The sequence below is a fragment of the Stegodyphus dumicola genome, chromosome 1 (genome assembly GCF_044657685.1).
Source record: "Stegodyphus dumicola isolate Sdum_Otavi_A_Nest chromosome 1, ASM4465768v1".
Classification (NCBI taxonomy): Eukaryota; Metazoa; Arthropoda; class Arachnida; order Araneae; family Eresidae; genus Stegodyphus; species Stegodyphus dumicola.
In genome coordinates, this window is record NC_140768.1 from 4,546,342 (window position 1) to 4,562,586 (window position 16,245).

At 34.9% G+C, this 16,245-nt stretch overlaps 1 protein-coding gene and 1 long non-coding RNA gene across 2 annotated transcripts in view; one reads left to right on the forward strand and one right to left on the reverse strand.

Moving 5' to 3' along the window:
- LOC146999035 (uncharacterized) overlaps positions 1 to 16,245 on the forward strand; it is an 81,009-nt gene that overhangs the window by 37,590 nt on the left and 27,174 nt on the right. The gene's annotated exons all lie outside the window — the stretch shown is intronic.
- Positions 7,894 to 16,245, reverse strand: part of LOC118197354 (LHFPL tetraspan subfamily member 2 protein-like) — a 43,507-nt gene continuing 35,155 nt past the window's right edge. The window contains exon 2 of the mRNA XM_035368853.2: positions 7,894 to 8,357. Coding sequence (XP_035224744.2) covers positions 8,083 to 8,357 — 275 coding nt within the window. The 3' untranslated portion in view covers positions 7,894 to 8,082. The remainder of the gene's footprint in view (positions 8,358 to 16,245) is intronic.

Sequence of the window (16,245 nt, forward strand, 5' to 3'; positions counted from 1 at the left end):
TTTTCGTATCGGCAGGAAAATATACTGTCACACTTAAAATTGGTTTTAATGCTGAAAATGATTTGATTGTTTGGTTCTATTTTTCCTTTTTCTTCCTTTAAAGATTTATTTTTCTTCCATATACTTATTTATTTATTACATTTTAATCTAATAGTATCCCAAAAACTAAAGCGATAAAAAAGTTCTTTGATTCCAAGATAAAAGAAACTTTCATTATGCTTTGAATTTCTTCAGCAATCTTTCACCAGTAGGATTTATTTTCTTCTTTCACCTACTGATACTATGTGATTCTATATATGTAATATATCTGATTATGTATGTGTGTGAGTGTATCTAAAGGTTTAATTGATATATATATATGTCATCAATGATATATATATATATATAATCAATGATATATATATATATGCATTCATATTTTAGCATATGTATATATTATAATGCATATATATATATATTGCATTTTATAATTTCATTACACAAAAATTTTATACCTTAGGGAGTATATCTTTTATAGTAGATTTTGGGAATGCTTGAATTTTGAGTGAAAAGGAAAGTCAAGATTTCTACTACTTTACCCCGTTCAGTGCTCTCTCTTTTACTGAGGAATTAACATCATAGGAGGGCTGTTTTTGCCCAAAGGTTCGGCCTTTGTGGGAACGGTTAGGGGAAACCGGAAAAGCAAGAAATAATTTTTCATTCATGAATTGACATCTTCAAGAAGCATTGACTCTCAGTGAGTAAAAGACAAACATCTGGAAAGATGTATTTAAGCATAAAATGGTTTTCGATTCCAAATAACATTAATTTAGAGAAATTTTTGTGGATGCAATATATAATATTGAGATAAAAGTATAAAAGTAAGTAAAAGAGGGCGATGTAGGGTGATTTCATTGTTCGACTGTTCGATACACTATTCGACTATGTTAGAGAAAGGCCTCAAACATAGTACTGTCGGCCCTGTGTTTAGATTTGCTAAATTTACTAAAGCACACGATATCTATCTACCAAGATAAAGGTATTCTACTTCCGACGAGCTTTCTAAGAAACACTTACACGCATTTAGTTTACATGTTGAGAAAAATCATAAAAATTCCATGCAGTTGATCTATTTCGTGCTGAAAATAGAAGCCAAGAAGAATCGATAGTGTTCTCTGGCTTCAGGCACCTAGATTTCTCACTTTGAATTTGGAACTAGAAATATAATTACAAATGTCTCTACTAGGGAAGATCAAAATTCATTATTTTTTCACACATGTAAAATCTGGATAAATACGTTTTCTCGTTTATAAATTACAGAAGATTTTTCAATAATTCCTGATATTTTAAAGGAAACTTTTGATGTATTTGTTTCCTGTAACAGGTCTAAATAATCATTCATTAAAGCCACACTAATTTTAACGATCTGAAAATTAACAAATGAGTTGAACTCTTTCATAATTATAATAAAAAACTTAATTTGGGTTTAAGATTACCTCAGAAGTGATTTTTTTTTTTTTTTTTTATTTCTTAATTTAGATGCCTTACAATCCAACAGTTATTTCCCCTATTCAACTACGGCCATATTAGTGGCCGGTAAATACTGGTAGTTCGATTTACACCCTGACGAACGAATACGATGGCTGAATGGTATTTTTCCATGTTTTTCCCTATATTTAACATGAATATGAGACTTTTCTCGTTAAAAAGTCCTCTACGAAGGCATCTCTTTCCTTAAAAGCAGATAGTCCTCGTGTGTTTTGTTGTATTCAAGTAATCCTTACCTTCAAACTACGGCACCTGTCACACTAAATCAAGATTAAAGGTTTCTAAACAAGATTTTTAATCGGCCTGCGGTGCCCAAGCGCTAAAACCGCTGAGTACTGGTAATCCTACATAAGTTCAAATCCTGGTGAACACGCTTGTTCGGTGAAAGTTTTCTACGTTCAATGTGAAGGAAATCTAGTTTTCCTCAGAAAGTCCTCCCTGATAGTTCCCGTCCTCTTGCGCAGATGCCAATTCCATTAAATTTTCTGCATTAAACACAATTGTAATTCTTTCTTTTTAAAGAAATCTCAGGGGAAATAATTGTAAACATCAGATTCAGTGCGATTATGAATTATTATTTTAAAGTAGTTAAAATTTTGAGTGGGAAAAGCATTTTTAATACGCTCATAAACAACCCCTCCTCTAAACTGGCATCAAACTGTGTCGATTTCTAAAACAATCTATATAAATACGTTTCCAAAAAATTCTGCTAAAATATTAAAAGTTTGTAGAGCATTTATTAGTTAGATTTGTGACTACCTACTGAACTTTTGGTTTTTGTAACCTATAAGGTATTTTCTCCCACCTTCTTCGTGGTGTAATGGTCAGCACGCACGGCGTGTATTCGAGAGGTTGGTGGTTCGAGTGCCGGCGAAGGCATTGCTCCTATTTCACATGTCCTGCTTCGAAATAACCTAATGTTTCTATAGTGGCACCCAAACCAAAAATAGGTGGTAGATGATGATTCTCCGCCGCAAGGATTTGGCGATTCGGTCCCCTAATCCCCAGTCGCCCTTTAAAAGGGGGAGTATATACGGTATTTTCTCCCGCCCGTTTTAGCATGCATTCGTGGTCTCAGTACGCTCGGCGCGCATTCGAGAAGTCCGTGGTTCGCGTCCCGGGTAAGGCATTGCTCATTTTTCATGTCTCTTGCTGTTAAAAAAAAATGTAATGTCTCTAAAAACCTTCCATTCATAAGAATAGTAATAAAGTCATGAAGCATAGGGGGTAGGGGGGAAAAAAGGAATTTTAAAGAAAAGATTATTTTTACAAAATGACTCAAAATTTCTTGAGACAGTATAAGTAGTTATATAACTCAAATAATTAAATATTTGACCTCTTAATTTTACCAGTATTTCTGTATAGAAATAAAACATTATTAAATATCTTTAATGAGTATCATAGATAGTGGAGCACATCGAGTGAGCTTCACAATATTTTCAAAAGCAGCCACTTTGACAAATGAACAGAACTGTCGGGAATCGCTTATGAATGTCACTTACACGTTTCATAATGCCAAGAATGTTATAAAAATAACGGTTATGCTATATCAACAACTTACCGATCTTTCCAAAGTGCTTAAAAATAGAGCTGTTCCAAAAATTGTATTCAGTTCATTCACGGTGTTTAATCAAAAGCTCGTCGTCGATTTTTGAACTGCTTATCGATAAGCTATTGAATTCAGATTTTGTACAATTACGTTTACGGATGATAATAATTCGATTTAGAGTTTTTAAAATTTAATGTCGAAGAAATTTTTTGCGCATATTTCCATGTATGAATAAACTAAAAATCTTAAATTTTTAAGTTTGCATCATTTTACAGAGCGTAAAATAGCTTTTGAAATAAAATTTGCATGAAATTTGTAACCTAATTTCTGATTTGGGGGCGAATTTTGTTTTAAATTTATATATTTTTTCGATTATTTGAGGTAAAAGGATACTTGGAAGTAAAAGACTGAACCAAAAGTAATAATAATAATAATAATAATTTATCGCATAGATTAATGGTAATAAGAGATTACTTAATAGCTTCTTTGCTAAATTCCTGTACAGTTTTATAAGAAGAATCATAGGCTCTTAAATTACGAAATCAAATAATTGAATCGCATTGTCAGATGTATAATATTTATAAATTTATCAAGACAGCCTCACGTTTTTATTATTCGTGATATAAATTTGTAGAAGAATTTTTTAAAGAGAATTATTTAATCTCGTATTCCCATTAAATTACACGATACATTATTTTTAAAACAAAGGGCGTTAGCCGAGAAGGTCTATTAACTTCATTTTTTCATTTTCCGTTGAAAACTATGTCAGTTCACTTTTCAAACTGTTGCTACCACATATTACAGCCCTGTATTATATTTAAAGAAATTAAATAATGGTTTTGGTTTATTAGATTACGGCAGAGCACTCGAGGGCTATCTGCCTTGAAATTAAATAATGAATAATCTGCATAAATATATGTATGTTTCTCGCATTGTGATAAAACAACGGCACCTAGACCCATCCAATTTTAAATAACGTACATTTCCACCCGAATATGGGCATCTCGAAGCCGAGATTCGGAATTTGTTTTATTATATGTTTCCTATTTTGTAAAACTTCAATGAATTTTTTATTAAGAAACTCAACGATTTTAAAGCGAGCAAAGACAACACTGTATGAAAATAATAATATAAAAAAATATCTTCAACGGGCGAGACTGTGTATCGTAAATTCTAAAGATATGCTCATTTAAAATTTATTTTGCGGTATTGATGTTTAACTGAAGTTTTATGGTTTAAGTGCGAAGAACATGATATTTAAAAATAAAGGTAACGCACAAACCGTTAAAAAACGCCCTTTGGGCGTAATGTAAAATCTGAAAGATTTGCATTCTCAGATTTTTATGTTTGCATTTATTACTTTTATTTTTCTCGTTTTAATTCATTAATGCTCTTATAGGTAAACGTTCATTTTGTAAAAAATTCTATTTTTTATTCAATAACTTCTCTAAAACAGAAATTCTTAAATCCCTTTATATATGCATCCACTTTGTAACTGGTAATAAATTTGTTTCTTTAGAGTCAGTGTAAGGCCTTTATCCGAAAACATCAAGGAGATTTCTCCCCACGCTAATGACAGCCATTACCCATTGTCGTCAGGCTTGCATGAACCCTTGTCCCCTTAGGCATTGGGGGTTGGAAGACACACAAAAATACGGGCTAGTCCTTTTTGGCGTGTTTTTTCGATAATACAAAAACACGGGACTGTCCGTTTTCGAGAGTACATTTAAACTAACAATAATCCGTAACGAACCGTTAAGAGACCTGCATAAAAGAACGAGAAAATCCGGGTGAAACCGTTAATGGGTTAAAAAAACATCCCAGAATTGCACAAAAATGGCATTGCGCACATTCTTGACTTTATCCATGTACACTTCTCAAGTCCTAGCTAGTAACCTATATCGCCTTGCCAAAATGTCGCCAAACTACCTGTTACCATATTCCAAAGATTAGCCAAAATATTATTAATACAGTTGAAGGAAATAATTATGGTTACATAAAAGGTTCAAAATTCCTTCCACCCACCGCAATACATGTTCATAATGTCGACGCACAGATTCACAAACTCGTTCAAGTTAGCCAGGTGTGTCATGAACACGTGCCGCCGCATTCACGGTCTGGCGATGAGGTCGATGATAAATGATACGGGTGTCTCGAATACCATTGAACTTCCTGTATCCTCATAAGGAGAAATCTGGAGGGGGTAAGGTTAGGAGTTCGGGATGGTCATTCATTTTCTCGTAGCACAACTTCTTCTACGGCAGGTGAGAGAGTAGTAAGTTGCCGAATCTTGTGGCTGCTTACTTGGAAAGCTTCAGCCTCAAATTAAACTGTGGTGAAGATTGTCCAAACAATAGACGACTTGGTGGTACGAGAGTTTCGCGACTTCCGCTACCATCCACGGCTCCATAAAGGTAACGCAATCCTCGTTACAGTGCCGATGCTTCTTTCTCCTGCAAAATCCTCGCTTAAAATATTCCAGCTCTCTGCTCTCAAATACGCCTGCTAACATCGTCCTCTAGCGCCGGCTGGTCACGGTTTTGAGCAAAACTTTTTATGTAAAACTTCTCTGTCATGGGCTGACAGACCAGAATGTAAAGTTTAATAAGGACCTTTTGGTTCGTTTACAAACTTTATGAGACAGGTAAAATTAGATGATACTCTGTCGTACAACATGTCCATTGTCACCGATACCTCGAAGATTTCATGTGCAGCTCTAGATTATTTGAAAAGCTAAAATGAGAAGCAAATAAAAGTCCAGCTTCTTCAAGAAAAGTCCAGCTTCTTCAAGTAAAAGTCCAGCTTCTTCAAGCGAAGTCCAAAGTAGCTCTGCTGAAGGAAATGCACAATCCCCAGGCTTGATTTACTATCCTATTTCATGGGAGCTAGATTAGCTTTAGTTGCTGTAAAAATTCTTGGGATAGAGATACATTCTGAATATTTAAAAGTAGGAAACAGTTCTAAGAGTTATATCTCAATGCATCAAATTTAGAAATATGAATCTAAAAGATTAGAGAGGATCCCAGTATATTCCCTGGAAAATAAATTTCGAGATGCTTCTGTCTTTGACATCCGGGAAGTGGATTTAATAGGTTTTCTATTTTTAAAATATGAAGGAAAGGCTTGAATTATTTTGTTTACTTGTGCTGTGTACACGGCTATTACGTTGAACCCTTAGGTTGTCTGAAATGTCATGACGCATTTTTTCTATGATCTTCAAGTCCTTTAATTTATATAAAGAACAATGATCAGTCAATGCCTGTTTTGTTTGATAACTTTTTGCATTCTTTTAATGAGCTTCGTAATTCCTCATTCACAAAAAAGAACCTAGCTTTATCAGAGAAAAGCTGAACGAGGTGCTGATTTAAGGTCTAATCTGAATTGAATTTTATACCGTGAGAGAAATTTTGAAAAGAGTGAAACAAGTGAAAGCCTGAAGAATTAAATTATGTTTCAAAAGCTGATTTAGCTCAACTAGCTATTAGAAATTTTTTTAAATTTGAGTTTTGATAGAATAGTAAAAAGTAATTATTTTATTTTTTGAGACAAGTTTTACCGGCTCTTAAAATCGAAATATCAATTTTGAATCAAATATTTTGTTTTTGGAAAATAATGTAGTGTAAAAGAAGGGTGGTTAAATTAAAAAGAAAACACGATTTACTGATATATTGCGTTTAAAGCTTTTGATATTATTTTTGGAAACAAAAGCTGCCCAGTCGCTTTTCTGAGACTCTTAACTATAGCCACATATTTAATGTCTATTTTTTAGTATAATATACTTCACGGTTAACGTCGTCTGACAGTTTTTATCAGATATTTAATTCAAATTCTTAATATTTGGTACAGTAGACGATCTTAAGAAATAGTGTTGAAGATGTGACCTGGCCAGGAAGTTACCCTTCAGATTTCTTATTTGGCCTGCTGTTAGATTTAAAATACTTATTATTGATATTGAATTTGTTTTTCTGAACATGTAAATTTCCGTTTTTTCCTGACAACATATAATGCTATACAGTTTAAAGACTTCTGACAGCGTACAGCTGAATGCCTTACTTCTCATGACATCCTAAAGTACTTTTACTACGTCTTACATCGGGTTTCAGTCCTGTTTGTCTACAAAACTGCTGACACTTATAATTTGAATATTTTGAAATAGCCATTCTTATTATAGTAAACTGCTTTTCAAATTATTGTCCTAATGAAATGCATCGTGAAGGACGTAGTGATAACATATGTATTATAAATTCGCTTCCTATATGCAGACGTTGAATATTAAGTATCAAACTTTATTTTGAAAAGAGAGGAATTGTAAAGAAATGTCTTGTGATTTGGAAAGTCTTCTAAAAATTATCTTACATATTAACTATTTATAAAATATGACGATTTATAAGAAATATAGTATTCTTTGAACGCTGTCACTAGCTGAAGAATCATTAACAGGCTGAATAATTTAAATGTGTTTTGTCGACATTACTATTTTTGTGTTGTTGTGATTAAACTCACTTGTCTGAATCTGAACAAGCCCACGAATTTTCTCGTGGGCTTGTTCATCAAGACTACAAGATTGCGTCTGTTAATCCTTGGGCACCATATAGATGACAGAACAATTTTGCCCCGTTTTACATTAATTTTTAGAGAGAAACTGCACGAGACGCTTTTCGGTTCGCCATGTAATTTAGGGTGCTCCTTTGCCGCAAAGACACTATACATTTACAAATTCCTGTCTTCTCTTAAATTCCAACCCGGGCCCTTCGGTGCGATAGTCAGTCACTAACCAGCATCCCTTTGGGTGGCCGTTAATATTACCTGATTCTGGCAGATATCTTAAATACCGGTTGTTAAGACGTCTGATACAAACACGTGTAAAAGAAGCACAATGAGAAGCACAGAAAAAGAAATTATTCTAAATACACGAAATACATAAATGTCAAAGGGATTCATATTACAAACACGAACAAATACTGCGCCATCTGGTCCCTTGAAGAAATTGTTCTACTTCATATTGGTCAAAGCAAGAAATTCGGATTCGAATGAGCCTTCGAATTCTCCAGACACATCTTTTGTCCATCATGAGACCTGCTGTATACCTTGTAGAAGCTGAAGTAGGCCAGAAAGGGGCAATAGAAGGTGAGAAGCGTTCCCGCCGTGGATGCCACATAGGCCCAGCCTATGCGGCAGTGGTCTGGCCCATAAGCCTGAGCTTGGAGACCGCAGTGGAGGTGTCCCACGTGAGTATCCAGTATCATCGGGTACAACAACAGACTGATGGTTTGCAAGAAACCTATAGGGAAAACAGATGGAAGATGTAAAGTTTTGATGAAATTAAAAATAACTTTGACATTACAAATGTCTGTAAAGGAGTTCTAACTTTTAAAGACATTACATTTTATTACGTTACACTAGATCCTTTACATACACGCTGCATAACGTCTTTAATTCGTCTTCCACCAAGTATGGCAAATGACCGTTAACAGAATTTTATCATGTGAAGTGCTATTACAGAGGCTTAGTTTCTGACAAGTTTTATTCAAATAGTTTCTGTTCCACCATTTTTACTGCTTCATAGCAGCTTTTTCAGAAGATGTAAATTTGTAATATATTTGAAGTTTCATATTTGCATACACAGAGACATTTTTTCTCGAAATGATGTTTCTCGACATCTGCTATCAGACTTAACTTCTGTTTGAAATTTCGATCTTCTAGCTGATGACTAAAAGGTGAATTAACATTAATACAGTGTTACTTTTAGTTTAAATATTTATTTACTTCTAAACGTTTGAGAAATTATTTTGTTATTTTCAGAAATTAGGGGAAAGCGAGAATTTTCCTGGAACTTTTAAGCTCTGGCTTTGAGAAGGGGGATATCTAATCCTATAACATACGATCCTTAAATTGTAATTTAAATTGTAATTACAATGACTTAATATAATAAATTGGATGATTTAAAAAAGTTAATGAACTTTTTTAATTATTTAAATCTTTATTTTTTAATAGAAAGACTAATCAAGTAACTCGTAATACAGTTAGTAACTTATGTTAAGCCACGTGCAGTTAATTATTCGGTGAAAAAATTTATAAGGGCATATATTACATTCGTCAGTTACATAATCATTCGGTTTTAGCTTATAATTTTTAACTGAGATAAAATTCTCAAGGCATCGCCGTGATATTTGAAATCGTATAAATTAGAAAATTTTGCCAATGTTTATTTTTTATGTTACGTTATTATTAATAAAGTTTCGTTTAGAAATGTCTTTGCCTTTGAAGACAAAAGTACTTTTATGTTTCCAGTCGATTACTTGAACTTTTGTTGTCTGAATACTGAGATAGGACATGATGGAATTTTCATTTTAATTTAGATTTATTGATGAAACGATACAGTGAAGTGACAAAAGTCATGAGATACCTCCTAATATTTTGTCGGTCCTTCTTTTGCCCGGCGAAGTGCAGCAACTCGACGTGGCATGGACTCAACAAGTCGTTGGAAGTCCCCTGCAGGAATATTGAGCCATGCTGCCTCTATAGACGTCCATAATTGGGAAAGTGTTGACGGTGCAGGGTTTTAGGCACGGACTGACCTCTCGATTATGTCCCATAAATGTTCGATGGGATTCATGTCGGGCGATCTAGGTGGCCAGATCATTCGCTGGAATTGTCCAGAATGTTCTTCTAACCAATCGCGAACAATTGTGGCCCGGTGACATGGCGCATTGTCATCCATAAAAATCCCATCGTTGTTTGAGTACGTGAAGTCCATGAATGGCTGTAAGGGATCTCCAAGTAGCTGAAGGTATCCATTTTCAGTCAATGATCGGTTCAGTTGCACCAGAGGACCGAGTCCATGCCATGTAAAAACAGCCCAGACCATTATGGAACCACCACCAGTTTGAACAGTGCCTTGTTGACAACTTGGGTCCATGGCTTCGTGGGGTCTGCGCCCCACTCGAACCCTACCATCAGCTCTTACCAACTGAAATCGTGACTCATCTGACCAAGCCACGGTTTTCCATTCGTTTAGGGACCAACCGATAAGCTCACGAGCCCACGAGAGTCGCTGCAGGCGATGTCGTGCTGTCAGTAAAGGCACTCGAGTCGGTCTTCTGCTGGCATAGCCCAAGGAAGACAAATTTCGCCGCACTGTCCTATCGGACACGTCCCTCGTACGTCCCACATTGATTTCTGCGGTTATTTGACGCAGTGTTGCTTGTCTGTGAACATTGACAACTCTACGCAGACGTCGCTGGTCTCGGTCGTTAAGTGCAGGTGGTCGGCCACTGCGCATGTCCATGGTGGGATGTTATGACTGAAATTAGATACTCTCGGCACACTCTTGACACTGTAGATCTCTTAATGTTGAATTCCCTAACGATATCCAAAATGGAATGACCCATGCGTCTAGCGTAGTTGGTCCTTATTTCTTATATTTTGAGTTTAAGCCCTAGCGGAGGCTTTGCTGTACGCTCTAAGAAAGGGGCCAACCGTTAATGTTGTTTTGAGTGAAATAAAGGGTAATTAACCCTTCTTGAGTCTTCGTTTCTGTTCTTGCACTCAAGCGATTATTCGCTCAGCAGTTCACGATGTTCCTCGACACTTCATTCAACAGAATAAAAGGGAAAAACTCTATATCTTGGTATGAGATTATCGCTTTCCGACAGACTAGCAATATTTCTTTGAATGTGAAAAATATTGAAGATTTTACGTCACACAAAAGGGCAGCATTTTAAATATAAGCATTGAATTAGGCTTGTCGTTTTGATGAATTAAATAACCTCATGCAGATAGGAAGCACAACATCTTGGGAAGTTTCTATGTTGCGTGTCTTCCAAGCACACCGATAAAGAAATGCGAGAGGGAGAAGACTAATTATAAATGAAGGAAAGTTAAAATAATAATAAAAATAATAGATAATATCATTTGACTCAGGCGGATTATATTAAAGCGACAACGCGATGCAAAAGTGTCATTATTTTTATTTTACCGATCATGACGTTTAATTTCATTCATAAGTACCAATGATGTATAAACCAATATTCCCACTATTGTAAAGAATCCTTTCGGGGCTAGAGTTTCGCTATCAATCCATCTTGCATTCAGACAGCAGATGCAAGAATGCTCTGGATGCAAGAATGTATTCAAATTCTTCCAGTCTCAGTCCACCAAAGTGCAGTTGAATGGAAGTTCTGGAAATCTTAAACACCAGAAGGTGTTCTGGAAACCAGAAGTTCCAGATTTATAGCCTCGTATCTCTAAAGAGTGGAAATCGCACTTAAAACCCGGTCGTAATCTTCTGGTCCTTATCTGACCGCCGACACGGAGTTCCACTTTCACGCCAGCAGAACCGGAAACAACTCTACCCCTCGCTTGTCACGTGATTTACGATCGGTTAACAAAACGGATTTGTTTGCGAAGTGGAAATTAACGCCGGGCGGTTTCCGGTTCCCCGAGATTTAAAAATTACTCCAACAAAATTTGAGTTGCCTTCGAGGTAATTTGACCTGGATATCCTAGTCGTGTACTAAGAAGGGGTTATTAATCGTTGAGATGTAGCTATGACACTTTCCTGCTGCCATTATTCTGAAATAAGTGGAATAATATCGAGACAGCCGCATCGCCTTTCCTTCTCGGATCAGGAAAAGAGATGTAGAGTACTTCGTTTACGCGCCGTTAGGTGTGCTCCTGTCTACGACGAAAGTTGATTTCCCAGAGGAGGATTCTTTTTGTTTCCTTCCTTATGTGAGGAACGGTTACTAGGATAATACTTAAACGTCGTTTTAATAATTTTCAAGCGTCTATGAAAAATTTATCTTTCAATCGAAGTAGTTGTTTTAAACGGTAGAGTAGGCTTAATTTAGATTTAAACACGATGTTTGTCCATACCCCCGAGGGCATAGCCGAAGTCTTAAAAGTTTTCAAAACGACGGACAGGGAAATAAATTAAAACACTACGCTTAGTTTGTATAAAACTTTTATTCAAACATTCTAATAAGATATTACTTTTAACATGTTAATTATTATATCATAACACCGGAATTAGCATGTTATTTTTCTTGATTTCCTATTAGCAAAATCTTCGATGACATTATCAATATCTGTTTCATTACTGAGTCTCTCATTTATTAGTCTTACGTCTCTCGATTATTAGTCTTAAGTAATTTTTGATCAATTTATACTTAGAAAAGTCCTTTAATAACTAGTAACTCTTAACAATAACTATAGTTATTGCAAAATTTTCAATTTCATTACAATATTTGAAATTGTTGTTGTTACTTATGCTCGTCTGACGTAGTCATCCCAAGCCTACAAGCCCTCGTGACAAGGAGCGTAGTAACTCGTGACTTTCGGCTCGCCGCATATTTAGAGTGTCGCCATGCCGCACAAACACTATACATTTTACAAACATCCATGCCTTCTCCGGGATTCGAACCCGGGCCTTTCGGCAAGGTAGGCAGAGACGCTAACCACTTCTCAATCACTGTCCTTTGTTAAAGGATTTGAGAATCGAATGCTTTAGTGATAAACCATTAGGTATTGAAACTTTAAAAAGATTCTCTAGAAATGCAATGTCTTATATAAACAATAATAGAGTGACATTTGGTGTATTAGTTTAAATTATGTCTTTAAATATTTCAATTATTTTGTCTAATTTTTTTTTCCTTTATGTATTATTCATGTGTATGTATTGTATGGTGTATTGTCTGTTTTTTTTTTTTTTTTTTTAATTTAAACATATGTTTACAGTACATATATACAGTTTAGGCACTCTGTAATAACATAACATCATAGACCATAGTCTAAATATTTTAATTGAATTATAGGCTTTTAAATTATTTTATATGTTTTTAAGATAATTTTATCAATTCAGCGATCATTTGTGAGGCGAGGATTTTATTTTACTTGTAGTAGTTGTATTTTATTGTACTTGTATTTTATTTTAATTGTTGATGTAGTTATTTTGTTCTGCTCTAACCGGGGCTTTAAGTAGCAAAGTTAAAATTAATATTGCTGTCAGATTATAATTATTTTCTATTGCATTTTTAACTATAGAACACCTTATTACGTGCGACCTTGGTGTGACCTTCTGCAGGTTCTTTTCCTTTTGGGAATTCCCCAATGAACCTTTGAGGTGCTTAGTTATTTATGTTGTTTTATGGTTTGAAGCGAGTTTTTTTATGTGACAGAAACAGCCTCTCTGTGAGTGTTTTTGTCTGTGATTGTTTGATTCGTAAGTGTTTGTTTGTGTTTTGTGTCATTTTCTTATCTTTAGTTTTTCTACTAACCCTTCTTTATTTTTAGTTGCTTATTTTATGTTTTCTGTGATGTTTTATCAGCGTGGTTTGGAGGAGGGTTGACCTATTTTTAATCATATGGTCCCGCTGGGACAAGGCGGATTGGGTCTCCCTCGAATAGTTCACGAATAGTTCAGTTCACGCTAACCACTATGCTGATTAGGCTGCTTGAAATTGAGTTCTAGAATTAAGCCGACGTTAAAATAAACGACATAAGTTCAAATTAAATGTTCTGCTTCGTGGTCTGGTTTTGCCTTCTGTAGGAACAATATAAATCTTTTTCTTTTTCCTCACAGAGGAACTGTTTCTTGTTAACGGGATTATGATTTAGCCGACAGTGGTATTTATCACTTAAAGGGGGCTCATACACCTTAAACCCGTTATGATCTTCGAATATGTTGCAAGACTGTTGCAAGAATTGGAATAACTTACTTATTTTAAAAGAAATTACTTCCAACTGTTTATCGCTGACTACATAATATAGCTGCTTTCTGAAATCGTAATCAGAAAGTTTGTGTTGCCACAAATATTTTTATAATCTAATCCGCTTTGTGACAAAAATTTTCCTCTTGTTTTCACCTTGCGCGCACAGTTTAAAAGTATATGTGTCATTATTTAATTCCATAGTTTATATATAGCTTTTATAACATTTGGAAACTACTGTAAACAAAAAAAAAAAAAAAAAAAAAAAAAAAAAAAAAAAAAAAAAAACAGAGAATTTCATGTTAAAATTTTATTTTATTTGGAGTTGAGTTTATAAAATGTATTTTATTAAAAAAATCTGTAATGTTTTCGTGCATAAAATTTTTTAATATTAAAATATTCATCAGATTTTTGGTTTAGCAGATAGTGCCCATATAAAGAATTCCATCCAATTTCAAGTAAGTACCACTAGCCATTTTTAAAATATCATGCGCGCAAGGGGAAAAAACGACGAAAAAGTTTGTCACAAAGCGGATTAAATTTAAAAAATATTTGTGGTAACACAAACTTTCTGGTTACTAGTTTCCAAAGCAGCTATATTACGTAGTCAGCTGTAAAAGGTTGGAGGTAATTACTTTTCAAATAAATGAAATATCTCAATTCTTGCACCAATCACATAATTCGAAGCTCATAAGGGGTTTAAGGTCTATGAGCCCCCTTAAAAGATTTATAAGTCATTTCTTCCGCGTTCTTAGGCAGCCTTCGTGGTGTAGTAGTCTGCACGCTCAGCGCGTAATTTAGAGGTCCGCGGTTCGATTCCCGACGAAGACGTTGCTAATTTTTCATCTCTCCGGCCTCCAAAAATAATCTTAATGTCCCTACAGATTCGATGAGTAAAAAATCATAGCAAGAGCGCATTACTATTGAAATATGATGATTTCTTCAATTACTTTGCTCAGTGGAAAACAAATTCTCTCTGAACTCAGTTTTACCTGAAAAGTCAGTATCTCTTGTTTTTAATCCTATCGTTCTGCCTCGAACATTCATGATAATCGACAGATAATCTCAGTTAACAGTATAGTTAATTTCCTTTATCATTTGTAGAGTCATTAAGTTTTTCTTGAAGCAGGAGACAGGAAAAATATGCAATGCACTCTCCAGGACTCTAACTTGGACCTCTCGAATACACGCCGAGTGTGCTAATCGTTACACCACGAAGGCCTTACAGAATACTCCAGCATAGTATTTTCTTCCAGCAAAATACTATGCTGAAAGAAGAGAGAAAGTATCTTATATACTCCCCAAACAAGATCATAAGGTCTATTTTTAGACTATGTGGATCGGGCCGTATTCCTCTCATTTGTACCTTATATATTCTCCTCTTAAAGTACGGTTGGGGATTAGGGGACCCAATCGCCAAATTCTGGTAGTGAACAATATTGTTCACCACTTTTAATTCGAGCGCCACTGTAGAGTCATTAGGTTTTTATGGATCAGGAGACATGAAAAATGAGCAGTGTCCTTCCCGGGAATCGAACCACTGATATCATGAATACGCGCCGAGCGTGCTGACCACTACACTATGAAGGCAAGTTAAAAGGGCGATAGAAATACTTTAAACTTTATGTGTTTTTTTTAATGTGTTTTTTCAAGCGGATGCGTCGGGAAATGGAACAGAGAATTGAGACTAAAGTTTTTGTCTAAGTGTTTTCAGTTAATATTCAAAAAGAGTTTCGTGTACAGTTTCAGTTGTCTGTTTCGACGAAACGCGATATGGAATTAGCTGGATTCGAAAATCATTATAAATTTTCCCTGAAGGGTCGGCGATGAGCTTCGAATTGGGCCAATTTACCATTTACCGCTTTTTTTGTTTTTGTATTATTGCTTAAGTCTTATGTCACACTTTTATGTCAATAAATGTATTTAATATGTCAATAAATGCATTTAATATGAATTGTTAATTAACTTGCAGTTATTTATTAGTTACTAGTAATCGCACTCATATGTATTCGTTGTAAGTTCATTATTACATTGCTTTCTTCTAGATTTCTTCGCTTTTCAAGAAATCAACTACGTGCCTATACTCAGTAATGTTTAAATATTTCTTATTTTCGATTGGCTTCAATTTCTTATTTTCGATTGGCTCGTGCTGTAATATTTTTGACTCTCTCCTTCTCGATTGCTGTATTTAAATATAAAATTTCTTTTTGCTATACATATTTTGTAGATTCATTAGGATTCTTTGATACAGGAGACATGAAATATGAGCAATGCCTTCGCCGGGACTCGAGCCTGAACATGTCGAATACACGCCGAGCGTGCTAACCGTTACACCACGAAGGCATGTTGAAAGAAGGGAGCAAATACCTTATACATTTAAAATGTTTTAAATTTTAGGACAAACTTTTGAATTAGATCAAACGGTATCAATTATACCACGAAGATCAAAACCGACATTGC